Below are 13886 nucleotides of genomic sequence, written 5' to 3' on the forward strand. Positions count from 1 at the left end.
TGTTTGTCATCAACGGGTAACTAAGAGCGTTGCTGGGGAGCCATATTGGAATTTGTCCAGTGAGTGCCACTAGGGGGTGCAAAATCTCTGATGCCAGACATGGGGCTACTTGCTGAAATGGAATGTTCATGTTCAAGTTCAATGGGTCTACAGTCAGGGCTCTAATGCTGGTGAAATTTCAGTTTGGCTGGCGGAAAAGACCATCTTACTAGTCACTTTGACCCATTCGTGAGTGCGTGTTTGTTTGGCTATTAAGATCAGCATCTACTAGCCATTTTGGCTGGTGATGAAAAAAGTTAATTCAAAGCGCTGCCTACAATGTCATATCAGGAGCTCTCAGTTGGAAAGCTTTGGGATAGGAGGACTAGAACTGATTTAGGAGGACAACTTGATTCTGGGCGTTACCAGCTGATGACTCTTCTCCTGTGCCTGTGCAGGATAGGTTCACATCCAGATCATGCTCACTTTTGAATCTTATACACTGAAGATACACTATTAACATTTTGCGATAATCCCCTAGTCCTAGACCTCTGCCGTCTTGCTACTATTATCATATTTTTACAAAGCCCTAAGCCCTCTGTTTGTGACGAATGGAAATGTGTGAGACTGGTTGATCAGACCGCAAAAGGACCACGGGTCGGGTCGGGTCGCTTCGGGCTCGGGCTTGGGCAGAGAATCTAAACTCTGAACAGGACTGAGTGGGCAATCTGGGACTTACCCTACCCAAGAATAACAAAACAGGAGCGAAAGACCACACCACACACCATTCATCTTTTTCAGTGTTTTGTATTAGATGCTTTGTTTATGGCAAAGGAAGTTCTGTAACAATTTTGCATAGCCAAAAACACATCAGTGGTTTTGCTTGCACTAATGTCAACATAGTTTGCTTAGCTACAGACCATTAAAAGCACACAATGCCTTTTCATGGTAAATCACACAAGTCTTCTTCCACACCCAGGGTAGTAAGATGCTATTCCACAGTACTTTTAGGATATCATCATTAAAGGGGTATGCCACTATTTTGGGGCTTAATACAGTTAAAATCGTTGGCCAGGGTTTATAAAGGTGGTAAAGTGTCTTCGTTTTCATGTAAGCCGTTGTCTTGCTTTAAGACAAGGTAAAAGAGGGAGCATGTCGCTAAGCTAGTGAAAGTCAATGGATCTGTATAGCATGCACCAAAATAGTGGCATACCCCTTTAAGCACAAGTGAAGTAAGCATGAGCAGGAATGTCTCCCTTTGAATTTGGGGGACATATGCACGCACACACACACACCGAGACACACACCGAGACACACACACCCACACGCACATACACACACACACACACACACACGCTCTCACACACACACACAGCCAAACAGCATGAGCCATTCTTTGTGGTCATCTGAAATGTAGGCTTCTATTCAAATTAAGTCGACGATACTGTCAGTGCAGGCATGTGCATAAAGGGCTACTATCAGTGTGCACGCCATTGCAATGCATCCCGGTTAGAGTCCATTGTAATTTCACATTGTGCATGCTGCGTCACGAATGTGCCCAGTGCAAGCAGTAGTCCTACTGTACGTTGCTGGGGGATATGTAAACTAAGTGGCTAACTGGTTATACAACCTTTGGAAACACAACCCAGCTCCATATAGAATTCAGTTACCTGAATACTTACTAGCACCATCAAGTCGTCATTAGGGCTTGGAAACTACACTTTTCACATAGGCCTAAATAGGTGGACCTTCTCCATGTAGGCCTAAATCTGTGGCTGCAAAACCTACTCTGGCCAGACCATATTCATGCTGTACAATTTGATTGATTGCTTTATTGACAACATCAGTTATCTTCTATTAGAAGCACCGTTCTTCCTGTGGTCAAAACAAATTCATACATTATTTTACATTTTTCTCTTTTCTTTTTACAAATGATACAAACCCCAACAGAAGACAAAAACACAAGACACACAAAACAGAACAAAACAAACTCAAAAGAGGAAATGAGAACCTGTCACTCATAGGTTACGTTGGTCCTATTAATAGTGTTCAAGTCTGTGTTGCCCATTTACCAACTTTTTTGTCATCCAACTTTTTTGTCATCTGAGATCTGCTTTCCAGAAAGTTTCCATACAGTGGTATTCTTTGGGATTCTTTGCTGCTTTTGTTTTGTGCCATCCGAATAATTCATGCAAATGGAGAAAATTCTGCATAAGTCCAGGAAGCTTTCCACAGGTACCTGCCATCACATCAGCCCTGAAAGGATTGATTGTATTGTGAGTGTTTGTGTGCGTGCGTCTGCTCTGCGTGCATAGAGGTTGTACAAAGTGCAGTGGAAACAGACAAGAGAAGCAGCATAATAACCCCGGTGCACCAGAGTTAACTTGGTGGTTCAGTGTCAGGCACGTCAGTGGTGTGAGGAGAATGGCTGCAGGCTGCGGAGTGTTCCATCTGTGCCTGGTGACCACAATGGCGTGCAGCATTCTAGAATGTTTGAGCTACACTAGGCCGGAGACGGTTCATGCAGAGGGAATACAGGAAGAGAATTCACTACCTCTAGAATCTTGGCCTCTTATGGCCACCAAAGATGGTGACATCATCATTGGTGGAATCTTCCCGGTGCACGAGAGCGTTGACTTCATAGACATGGATGAACGACCATCCAGACGGACCTGTTCCAGGTGAGGAATGCACAAGATTTATAGCCAGGCACACTTAAAGGGCAACTCCTGCCAATTTCAATGTGCTGTTGTATTGCTCACGCTACCCTTGACTTGTCAGTACCCGGTGACACCTCAGTTTTTTGCCCAGCCCTTTCCGAGACATGAGCTATTCTAATGGGGGCAACTTTTGTTTACATTTAAAAAAAAATGAGCATAGGCCTACTCCGAATATTTTCCCAAAAGGTATCGCTGTTTGCTAGCTGTCTGCTGATGTTGCATAACCTTTTGGATGTTTTTGGGAATAAATAAAAATGTTTTTTTGAAATGTAAACAAAAGTTGCCCCCATTAGAATAGCTCATATCTCCGAAAGGGCTGAGCCAAAAAATGCGGCGTCACCGGGTACTGACAAGTCAAGGGTAGCGTGAGCAATACAACAGCACATTGAAATTGGCATGAGTTGCCCTTTAAGTGCCACAAACATCACAAACCGAAAACATGTAGCCTGGAAAACCAGCGCCAATCCAATACATTTAGGCTGGTTTATCAGGCTAGAAAACATGAGGATGTTAGTTTGACATCACCAGTTAGTTTGACATTGTGGACCGTTTATGCCTCTCTTCTCCCTTGACCCCTCTGAGCTCTCCCCTCTACTGGCTTCCCGAACCCAACTCTCTCCACGTCCTCTTGTGCCCAACTTAACCCTGCTCCTAAATTGAGACCCTACCAACCTCTCCTTCAATTAAGAAAACAATTAATATCTCCATTATTTTTCTTGTCTTACCTAGCTATTTATTTATTTAGGCTATATAACATTTTCCCCCACTTTTGATTTCACTGTTACATCTTGCTCTGTCGACCCTGACTGTTGTGAACAGTTGCTAGCCTACTTGAGTATGTCTATTACTGTATTTGGGTATTGCAGTTCAGATTTGCATTGGGGTAAGGGTGAGATTATTTCAATTTGGACTCTTTCATTCTCTGCTATAGTATGTGCAACTTCTTGGACGAAATAAAACACGCATATAACATACACATCAAATAAATAACAACTCTATCCTTCACATTTAATGTAAGTACATAAAATAACATGTTGCACTAAATATTAACATACCGGTATGTTCACTTCCCATAATCTCGTTTTTTCCCTCAAATATATTTCTCTGAAAATGTTCTTTACTGACAGATTTGGGGAATGGTTTTGGAGTGGGCACACCAACTTGCTTATGTGTGTCTGGTACTAAATAATACATTTGATGTGTGTGTTGTGTTTTGTGTATGTTAATGTATGTGTGTATGTCGCAGGTTTTCTGTAGCTCGGATAGTCCAAACCTTGATGCTGATTGAGGCAGTTGAGACCATCAACAACTCCCCGTTGCTAGGCGACCTGACTCTGGGCTACCGAATCGTGGACTCCTGTTCGGATGTTATCACGGCGATCAATGTGACCCAGAGATTTCTGGATGTGGACAGGACCATTTGCCCAGATGTATGGAAAACAATGGATGGAAATCACTGGAACAACTGGCCGAATAGTCCTCTGAAACCTGTAGATGTCGTTATAGGAGAGTCCTATTCTGAAATCTCCATTGCTGTGGCCAGGCAGCTCTCTGTTCATTTGATCCCACAAGTAAGTTAAGTAAGCCAAGTAGGCCTACTGTAAGCTAGACAAACCCCCATATTTGACTATTTTTGTCTGGTGGGCATCACACCACAAGGGTAAATCGTAGCTGGGCCATGAAATGTATTCTCCAATCACAATGGAGAATCACTCCAATCTCCAATCTGTGTAGCAATGTTTCCCCCGTTTGACACTACCTTTACACATACATTAATTTTCATGTACAGTGAGTCCAATAAGTATTTGATCCCTTGCTGATTTTGTTGGTTTGCCTACTAACAAAGACATGATCCGTCAATAAATGTTATGATAATATGTATTCTAATATGGAGAGACACAATATCAAAAAGAAAATCCAGAAATTAACTTTAAAGAATATATATTAATTTATTTCCATTTCATCGAGCAAAATAAGTATTTGATCCCCTACCAACTGATTACAGTTCCGGGCCCACAGACCAGATGGGCACTTCCGATCAACTTGTCATCTGAATTAAAGACACCTGTACATACTAACATGCATAAAAGACACATTGAATCAGCAGGTCACACTCCAACCTCACCAGCATGGGAAAGACCAAAGAGCGGTCAAATGATATCAGGGACAAGATTTTAGACCTGAACAAGATTAAATGGGCTGCAAAGCCACAAGAAAGAGACTGGGTATTAATGACCCAGCTGTTGATGCATTTCTTCCAAAATGTGAGGAATAGAAAATGACTATCCATCAGGCTGTCTGGGGTTCTATACAAGATTTGACCTTTTGTAGGGATTTGATAATCATGAGAACAGAAAGAAAGCACCCTAGACCTGTACGGGATGAACTAGGCAATGATATCAAAGCTACTGGGACCAAAATCACTGAGAAAACTACTGGTAGCACTTAATGCAGCAGAGGTTTAAAATCCTGTATTGCACACATGGTACCTCTACTTCAGAAGGAACCACCTGTGGTCCCACCTGAGGTTTGCCAACGGACATCAGACTGGTTTAGGATATGATAAGGAGGTACTGTAGTCAGATGAAACCAAAATCAGGCTGTTTGGCTTAACAGAATTCAATGTGTTTTGACAAAGAGTAATGCTGTCCTCACCACTACCCTCCTCACCATCATGCATGAAAGTGGTATCATTATGGTTTGAGGATGTTTGTCTGGCCAAGGCACAGGACAACTTCACATCGTCAACGAATGGATGGAGGGAGACATGTAATGTGCAATCCTGAGTGCAAACGTCCTTCCCTCCACCACTACACTGAAGGGTGGGCCATTTTTGGATCTCCCAACATGACAATAATACACAACATACAGTCAAAGCAATGAAGGAGTGACTCAATAAGAAGCATATTGAAGTCGTGAAGTGGCCTAGACAGTCTCCAAATATTAACCCGTAATTCTATGGAGAGAACTGAACCTCCCATTTGCCAAGCTACAGCCACAAACTATTCATGTTTTAGAGATAATCTGCAAAGAAAAATGGGCAAAAATATTTTCTGCTATATGCACAAACATTGTCATCAACTAAAAGAAGCATCTGACCTCAGTGCTAGACAACTAGGGCTTTGCCACAAAGCACTTTATCTTCATTAGCGAGAGGGGTCAAATACTTATTTGCCTACATTAAATACAAATAAATTAAAATATATTATTTTAAGTTATTTTCTGGAATTTATTTTTGATATTCTGTATCGCCATGTTTGAATACACATTATCATAAATTTATAGACTGATCATGTCTTTATTAGTGGGCAAACCGGCAAAATCAGCAAGGGATCAAATACATATTGGACTCACTGTACCTGTGTTACATTCCTGCATTACCTGCAAAACATACTGCACTTTGGTCATACTAGTAAATATTTGTTTATTAGGCCTACTAAGTAAATATTAGTGTAGGCTATTACTAAATATTCATGTAAAGATCAAATTTCCCCATAGTCAGCACAGTTTTAATGAGCAGCATAGTTGGAATACCAACTCCAGTGCACCTGCATTGATCCAGAATTGGATTTGGATTGACTGACATGACATAGACATGATTTGCACGTCCATACAACGTCCAAAGTTTTGTGGGATTTTCTACTGTCGATTTCGCAACCTAAAACTCCAGTGGGCCTCTCTGATCAGCAATCCCACCAGGAAATGTGGGGGAAATGTGCAAAATCGATAGTTAAAGATGCTTTCAATCCATTTAGCCTATCCACAATGGATATAATACAATAGCCTAGATGTCCAGTCTAATATACAGTCTGACCTGATGATAGGAGTTGAATCTTTTGGATCACCTGAGGTGATGTTATAGATAGAGCACACCCCTCCAGTTTCTGAAATGGCTGTGCTCTTTTCCTCTAACTTAAACTGTAGCATGTGGAGTATATAACTGCTTATACTTTGTCTCCCTATTAGATCAGTTATGCTTCAACTACGGGACTTCTGAGTGACAAAAATCGCTTCCCAGCGTTCATGCGCACAGTGCCAGAGGACAGGTATCAGGCCCATGCAATTGTGGACATCCTGCATAAGTGCGGCTGGAATTGGGTGGGCCTGGTGACTACTGATGGAGACTACGGCCGGTACCTTGCCAAACGCTTCCAGGCGCGCGCCAAGGAAAAAGGCATCTGCATTGGCTTTAGTACAGTGCTGCCTGACATCCTCAGTGACAGTGATCTAAAAGACAGGATCAGGGAAACCATCGAGAACATTGAAAGTGACCCCAGTATCGGTGTCATTGTGTCCTTTGCCAAGCCGCATCACATGAAGGACATTATGAGGAAACTCAGCCCCAAGGCCGCAGGCCGCATGTGGCTAGCGAGCGACAACTGGGCCATGGCTGCGCATCGCGTGTTTGAAGGCTCCAACCTGGCGCTCAAGGACACTGGCAATGTCATTGGGGTCACCTTGAGGTCAGCCACTTCTGAGAGGTTTGACAGCTATCTGAGCAACCTGAATCCCGACTTGGCCGCCCACAAGAACAACTCCATTCTGCATCAATACCTCTTGCAGCTCCAGAACGAAGGCCAAAATGTTGCTCAGCCTGATTTGGGCTGGCAGCTGAAGAAACAAATGACCCCCTCTGCCATCTTCAGTGTGGGCTTGGCGGTTAAAGCCATCGCTAGTGCAGTGAAGGACCTCTGCAGACATAGGGACTGCAAGGCAGACAAACAGCCCTGGATGGTGAATTTAATCTTCTCTTTCTTTCTGCCAAGAGTGTTTCCCAAATTCGCAGTTGCTAACACATTGAAGGCAGCATAGAACACTAAGGCAAAACTATTTTTGCTTGGCGAGTCAGTTGGTTCTTTGTCTTACTGTAGGTTCGACAGCCAATAGGTACGACCAAACATGTTAAAACTGTACAATTTTGTAAATATTCGGTTCCAGTTTTGATTTTACGCCGCTGTATCCTTTAAACTCTCACACTCTCTTTGATTTCCTAGCTTAAGAATGCTTTGCGGAGTACCACGTTCCAATGGGAACCAGATGGCTTAGAGTACCAGTTCGATGAGAATGGTGACCTCAACACTGGCTATGACCTCATACTATGGAAGCAGAATGGACAACAGGTGGATATGGATAATATTATAGCCACGTACAGCATCGAGTCTGAAGACTTCTCTTTCAATGATGGTGGAAAAAGCCAGATCGCCAACTTAGTAGTAAGTGAATTCAAATTGTATCAGTCCCATTTTCATTCACACACACACACACACACACACACACACACACACACACACACACACACACACACACACACACACACACACACACACACACACACACACACACACACACACACACACACACTTCTGTCTACATCCACAAAAAAATAATTCATTCCTGGGATGGATTTTTTTTTCCAGGACAAAATCAGGTCCAGTTGTTCAGTTGTCAGTTGCCCGCCAGGAACGAGGAAGATTGTACAGAGAGAAAGGGATGTTTGCTGTTTCAGTTGTGTAAATTGCACAAAAGACACATTTACCAATATTTCAGGTAAGCGTTTGTAAACACATGCATAAACACACACACACTGAAGAAAATACACACACAGTAGCAGCTGTATTAGAACTACTGCATCCACTGGCTATGGTAAGACTTCACATGACAAAAGTTTGTTTTGTTCTTGTTTTATGTTTACACACTATGCAGACAGGCTGGAGTGTCTGGACTGCGCACCCAGCCACTGGTCCAATGAGGGCAGTCAGGAGTGCCAGCAGGAAGAAGAACTGTTTTTTGACTGGGAGGAACCCTTTGCCATCCTCCTGGTGTCATTCTCGGGGCTAGGCATGGTACTCACACTGGTGGTTCTGGTTCTATTCCTCCTCCAGTGGAAAACCCCAGTGGTGAAGGCATCCGTTGGGCCTGTCTCAATCCTGCTCCTCATCTCTTTGCTTGGTGCCTTCGCTAGCACCGTCCTGCATGTGGGTAAACCAGAGCCGATGCAGTGCCAGGCGCGCCAGGTGCTCTTTGGCCTAAGCTTCACCCTGGCTGTCTCCTGCGTCCTTGTCAAGTCCCTGAAGATTGTCCTGGCCTTTCAGGTAGGCCCCGGGCCGTCGGGGAAGCTGGCTATGGCCAAACACTTCCAGCCGTATCTGATCATAGCTGCCTGTATGTCCATCCAGGTAGCGATCTGTGTTGCCTGGCTCACCAATAGCCCTCCCCGACCCAAAACAGGACCCAGAGAGAACGGTAAAGTTGTCCTGCTGTGCGAGGAGGGCGATGGGGGAAACTTCCTCTACTTCGGCCTCATGTTGGCGTACATTGGTGCCCTGTCCCTGGCGGGGTTTGCCATCGCCTTCAAGGGTCGCGGGCTGCCCCACTGTTACAACGAGGCCAAGCACATCAGCTTCGGCCTGCTCATCTACATCATCAGCTGGGTGCTGTTCGGCCCCATCTACGCCCACGCCAAAGCGGGCACGTACCAGCCTGCGGTGGAGATTATCGTCATCCTCTTCTCGGCATACAGCCTCCTCGGCACGCTTTTCCTGCCCAAGTCTTACGCGATCCTCTTCAAGAGGGAGACCAACACCAGGGAGGCTTTCCGCCGTTGTTTACGGGAGCACAACATTGGTGGGTCTCTGCAACCCCCCTCTATGACGCAGTTACCTTCTGCCCCCCCTCCTCCACCTGCTCCAGTACTAACAAGAGCACCACGTGACCTCCTGCCAAAGAAAATGAAGAGAAGCAGGACCTTATAAGATGTAGAACAGTGGTTCCCAATCCCAACCTTTTTCTAACTAGGGGCCCACTTAAAATTTCAACAAAAGTTCTGGGCCCTTCTGTGTAGCCTGGTTCTCAACAGACGGTGTGTGTGTGTGTGTGTGTGTGTGTGTGTGTGTGTGTGTGTGTGTGTGTGTGTGTGTGTGTGTGTGTGTGTGTATGTGTGTGTGTGTGTAGCTTCAGCGCCCCCTAGTGGAGCAGAGCTACACTCACTACCAGCTCTGCTCCACCAGAGAGCCCAGCAGCTGCACACACAATGGGCACATCTCAAAACCTAGTGCGCACACTTCCAAGTGTATTCTCTTTAGTCACGAAAGAGAAAGAGTTGGATACTCTTTCTTAGTCACACCCAGTGATTGGATACTCTGTAGAGTTCACCAAAAAAGTATCCAATCACTGGGTGTGACTAAGGCTGATACACTTGGAAGTGTGCACACTAGGTTTTGAGAAATGCCCACTGTCTGGTACGAACCAGGCTACATTTTGTGGCCCAAAAAGAAAAATGTCTTTTTTTATGTATCCTTTATTTAGCCAGGATTGTCCCATTGAGACTAGAGTCTCTTCTGCCAGGGAGTCTTGATGGCAGCACACATATAGTTACAGACACAGACAAACACATAGACAAAAAGGAAAATAAATGTACAAAAATCACATAATAAGTTTACAAAAAACGTGTTATGAGATAAAAAGCCTATGTGCTGCATGGTCAGAAACAATGACACTCCTCTGTGTATTAATTTCCCTCTTAAAAGTCTCTAATGTGGGCAGAGAGTCCATACATAATATCTTCTGCAACTCATTCCATAGGTATGGGGCATAAAAAGAAAAGCCTGTTTTCCCTAATTCAGTGTGAGGAGTACAAGACTAATAAGTAAGTCAACAGCAAAACACAGCAACAAATACAAAGTATTATTTAGATTTTGAGAAAATGATATCAGGGCTGCCCACTTGGAATACCTTTACCGCCCACCAGTCGGCCCCAACCCACAGTTTGGGAATCACATGAAGTAGAACTTTAGAACTTCCAGAGCTCAGTGCTCTCAGGCTCAGTTGGTCCCATGCTCACGTACAGCTCTGCTCTGAATATGAGCCTCTGAACTCCATTGCACAGCTCAAGCTCTCTAAAATCTCTGGCACCCATGAGTGAGTCAAGTTATGGAAGTGTCTCTACTGTGATACGCCGATGCCAGATCCACCTGCAACTGTACATCTAGCTCCTCCAACAAATTATTGGTGAAACGCCAATTAAAAAAAGAGTTTGTGTATGTCCAAAGAGTGCTTGCCTGCACAGAATATTGTACCAAGAGTTCTCAAAAGTTTAGTGAGAGACGGTGGATAGAGACAATTGAAGACTGTTTTTTCTGTAATACATGTGACGCCAGGTGAACTCCCCTTTTGGAGACCAGTGGAGGTTGAGAATGAATGGAGTTCCCTTAGCACTGTAGAGTGCACATTTTTTGCAAGCCATCACCAAACGGCACAGAAAAAGAAGAAGGAGAGGATCACGCCCCGTTCGTAGACTGGACTTGAGCACCAGAGTTGTATAGTGAAGAAGTAATACTTAAGTATGCTACTTAAGTATACTAAATCCAGTACCTGTACTTTATTGGAGTATTATTTATTCCTCTTACTTCCACTTTTATTTCACTACATATTTACAATGAATGTTATACTTCTACTCCAATACATATTGTATGCATAAAGTCAGTTTATGAAAAGTAAAGTATTTGAGCTGTTCTATTAGGATTCATTTACACAGCAGGGACTTATGTCTTTGCACTTACATTTTCAGAAATTATGGCGTTTCTTAAGGCGAGAGGGCACACCCCAAATGCTATTTTTCTCAAATTTGGAATTGTTTCAGAATTGTTCCATTTAAATGTGTTCTTTCAAAATACTGACAGAAAAATGGAATTAAAAGTCGTTTGGTTGCTTATTTTGTGTAATTTTGTAAATCGTCTAAATATTATACTTTATGCAGCAAAATAGAGACTGATTTTTACATCAAACCCACACATTCAACACATGTAGACAAAGGTCTTGTTCTCGACATTCCAAAGAAGGTGATATCATGGAACATTATTTGCATACATTTCCACAAAACACTAAATTAGACCAGGAAATCAGACCTCCTACTCCGTTTGGCTTATGTCGACATTAGCCTTCTAGGACTATGAAACTGCTCCAGTTTGTTATGCACATAAAAACTTACAAAATTTGTATTGGAAGTTTTCTGAATTGTATTTATTTGTTTATTTATTGCGAAAATTAGACCCTAGCTCATTAAATATGCGTACAGACGTCTTAAATATCAATCCATGGAATACCTATTCTCTAAAATGTTTGGTTGCAGGGAAAAGGCGATATCTCAATTTCTCTTGTACTTACACACACCTAACTTAAGGAAAACCTTCTTAGCCACCTACCGCAACTTTATACAGAGGGGTTTGTTGATATCTCATTCACATCTTGAGTTATAACAAGGTTTCTAAAAAAACATGGCGTTTTTTCTTTTTTTTGGGACTTTAAACAGTAGGCCTTTTTCATGATTTCTAGACAAACAAAAGCAGATAGCCACAAACCCCTCTGAAGAAAGTTTTATTTTGACTGTATCAACATAATGAGTCCACATGTTTGAATCTGGCACCATCCAATGTGGCTACAGTAGCTTTTGAAATTGAACCTAGATATGCGCATATTTTCGTTTTGGGTGTTTGGGTGTGAGAGTTTTGGCCTCATATGCATAAAAATAAATAAAATTCAGAAAACTGATACAAAAAATCTTATGTTTTATGTCCCTAATTACTTGGAGAAGTTTCATAGTCTTGTCTATTAATCTAATTTTTTGCCTATCTAGGTGTGCAGTCTCGCCCTAATCACTTGTACTTGTAGGCCTACTTGTAGGCTACTTATATTGGTCTACCATATTGACTATCTTTGGTTCAGTGTCCCTAACCCTAACCCTAACCTTAACCCTAAACTTAACCCTAAATCACTTGTTTGAAATGTTTGATTACCGTCGTTTCCAGTTAGCCTTCACTCACACTTGATTGTTGACGTCCGCCCGCATTATTCTTCCCCCCAGAAGCAAACTACCCCAATTGTCAATTCCCCCTTTCGTCACCCAACTACGAGAAACGAGGCTATTCGTAACAGCACCACGAGGCTTAAAGTTGATTTTTAAAATGTTTTTCTCGTAAAGATTTCACGAATGGCTCGAGATACGGTTGCGTGTGCTGCCATAGGCTACTCGACTTGATTAACCCATTGACAGAGGTGGAACGTAACTAAGTATTTTTACTTCGTTACTGTACTTAAGTAGTTTTTTCTGGAATTTGTACTTACTTGAGTAAAAATAAAAATGCAGACTTTTACTTTTACTCAAGTACATTTTTTGACAATTACTTGTACTTTCTACTCCTTACATTTCTAGGAGAAGACTTTGTTACTAGTTACATTTATCCTAGGTTTTCCTGTTGTGTTTCGTGGATATTTCAGTAGCCTCAGCTGCGGGCAGGGAGGTGGGACCAAGCCCCTCTTCCAAATTGACACCCAGATAGAAAATATACTTTTAAAAACATTAACAGGACTCCATAGTCATGTTCAAATGGAACCGAAAACCGTTGCAGACAATTTTTCCTATTGTATCAAGTAGGTAGACATGGAGAAAGACAGCCAGTGCGCGTGTAGGCCTACTTGTACTTTTGTACTGAAAAGTACATTTAAAAGTTAGTACTTAGGACTTTTACTTAAGTACGTTTTTGGTAAACAACTTTTACTTTCACTTGAGTAATTTTTTCGCAGGGTACTTCTACTTTTACTTAAGTACACAACTTCAGTACTTCTTCCACCTCTGCCCATTGATGCCTGAACGAAGCACCTAACATCCAGCATCAAAGGGTTAAGAGCTGGGGCGGTAGAAACATGAGCTCCTCATGCCAATATTGCCAATTTTGTCTCTGTCAGTCTATTTTTTTACTCAGTACTCAGGCCAGGTTCTAGTGTAATGTATTAAAGTTCTTGGGTCAAAATGTACTTAAGTAGGCCTACAAGGCTAAAAGTAGTCATTTTAAAAACAAGTAGTGAGTAAATATAGGCCTAATTTGTTACTTTCCATCATGGGGTGTAGCCTACTCACATTAATGACTGTACTTTGAATTATTTTGAGTAACCAATAAATTGAAGCTGTTTTATAGGCTAAGTTATACGTTGTCTACTTTTCATTCAAGTGAAATGTCTTTAAAGGTGTAGGCCTACTGTTGTACGGATGGTGGCTAAAATAGGCAATGCAACTATGCTGCTCATTCAAACTGTGCTGCTGCCTAGGCCAAATCTGATCTTTCCATGTACAAACAAAGCAATACATGTAAACTAATATGTATTAGTATGACCAAAGTACAGTACATTTTTCAG

General features: G+C 42.5%; 1 protein-coding gene across 1 annotated transcript; it reads left to right on the forward strand.

The window, feature by feature from the left end:
• Positions 1–2403: 2403 nt before the first annotated feature.
• On the forward strand, positions 2404–9451 carry LOC134469865 (G-protein coupled receptor family C group 6 member A-like). The gene is made up of 5 exons (XM_063223893.1): positions 2404–2660; positions 3946–4270; positions 6666–7433; positions 7694–7883; positions 8403–9451. The coding sequence occupies exons 1-5, from the start codon at positions 2404–2406 to the stop codon at positions 9449–9451; spliced, it is 2589 nt and encodes an 862-aa protein (XP_063079963.1).
• The last annotated feature ends 4435 nt before the right edge of the window (positions 9452–13886 follow it).

Source organism: Engraulis encrasicolus, chromosome 19 (genome assembly GCF_034702125.1).
Source record: "Engraulis encrasicolus isolate BLACKSEA-1 chromosome 19, IST_EnEncr_1.0, whole genome shotgun sequence".
Lineage (NCBI taxonomy): Eukaryota > Metazoa > Chordata > Actinopteri > Clupeiformes > Engraulidae > Engraulis > Engraulis encrasicolus.

Excerpts from the sequence above, each read along its gene's own strand:
- LOC134469865 (XM_063223893.1), top strand. The coding sequence starts at position 2,404 with ATGGCTGCAGGCTGCGGAGTGTTCCATCTGTGCCTGGTGACCACAATG. Across the intron at positions 7,434-7,693 it reads CAGACAAACAGCCCTGGATG|CTTAAGAATGCTTTGCGGAG; the intron begins GTGAATTTAATC and ends TTGATTTCCTAG. Across the intron at positions 7,884-8,402 it reads AGACTTCTCTTTCAATGATG|ACAGGCTGGAGTGTCTGGAC; the intron begins GTGGAAAAAGCC and ends CACACTATGCAG.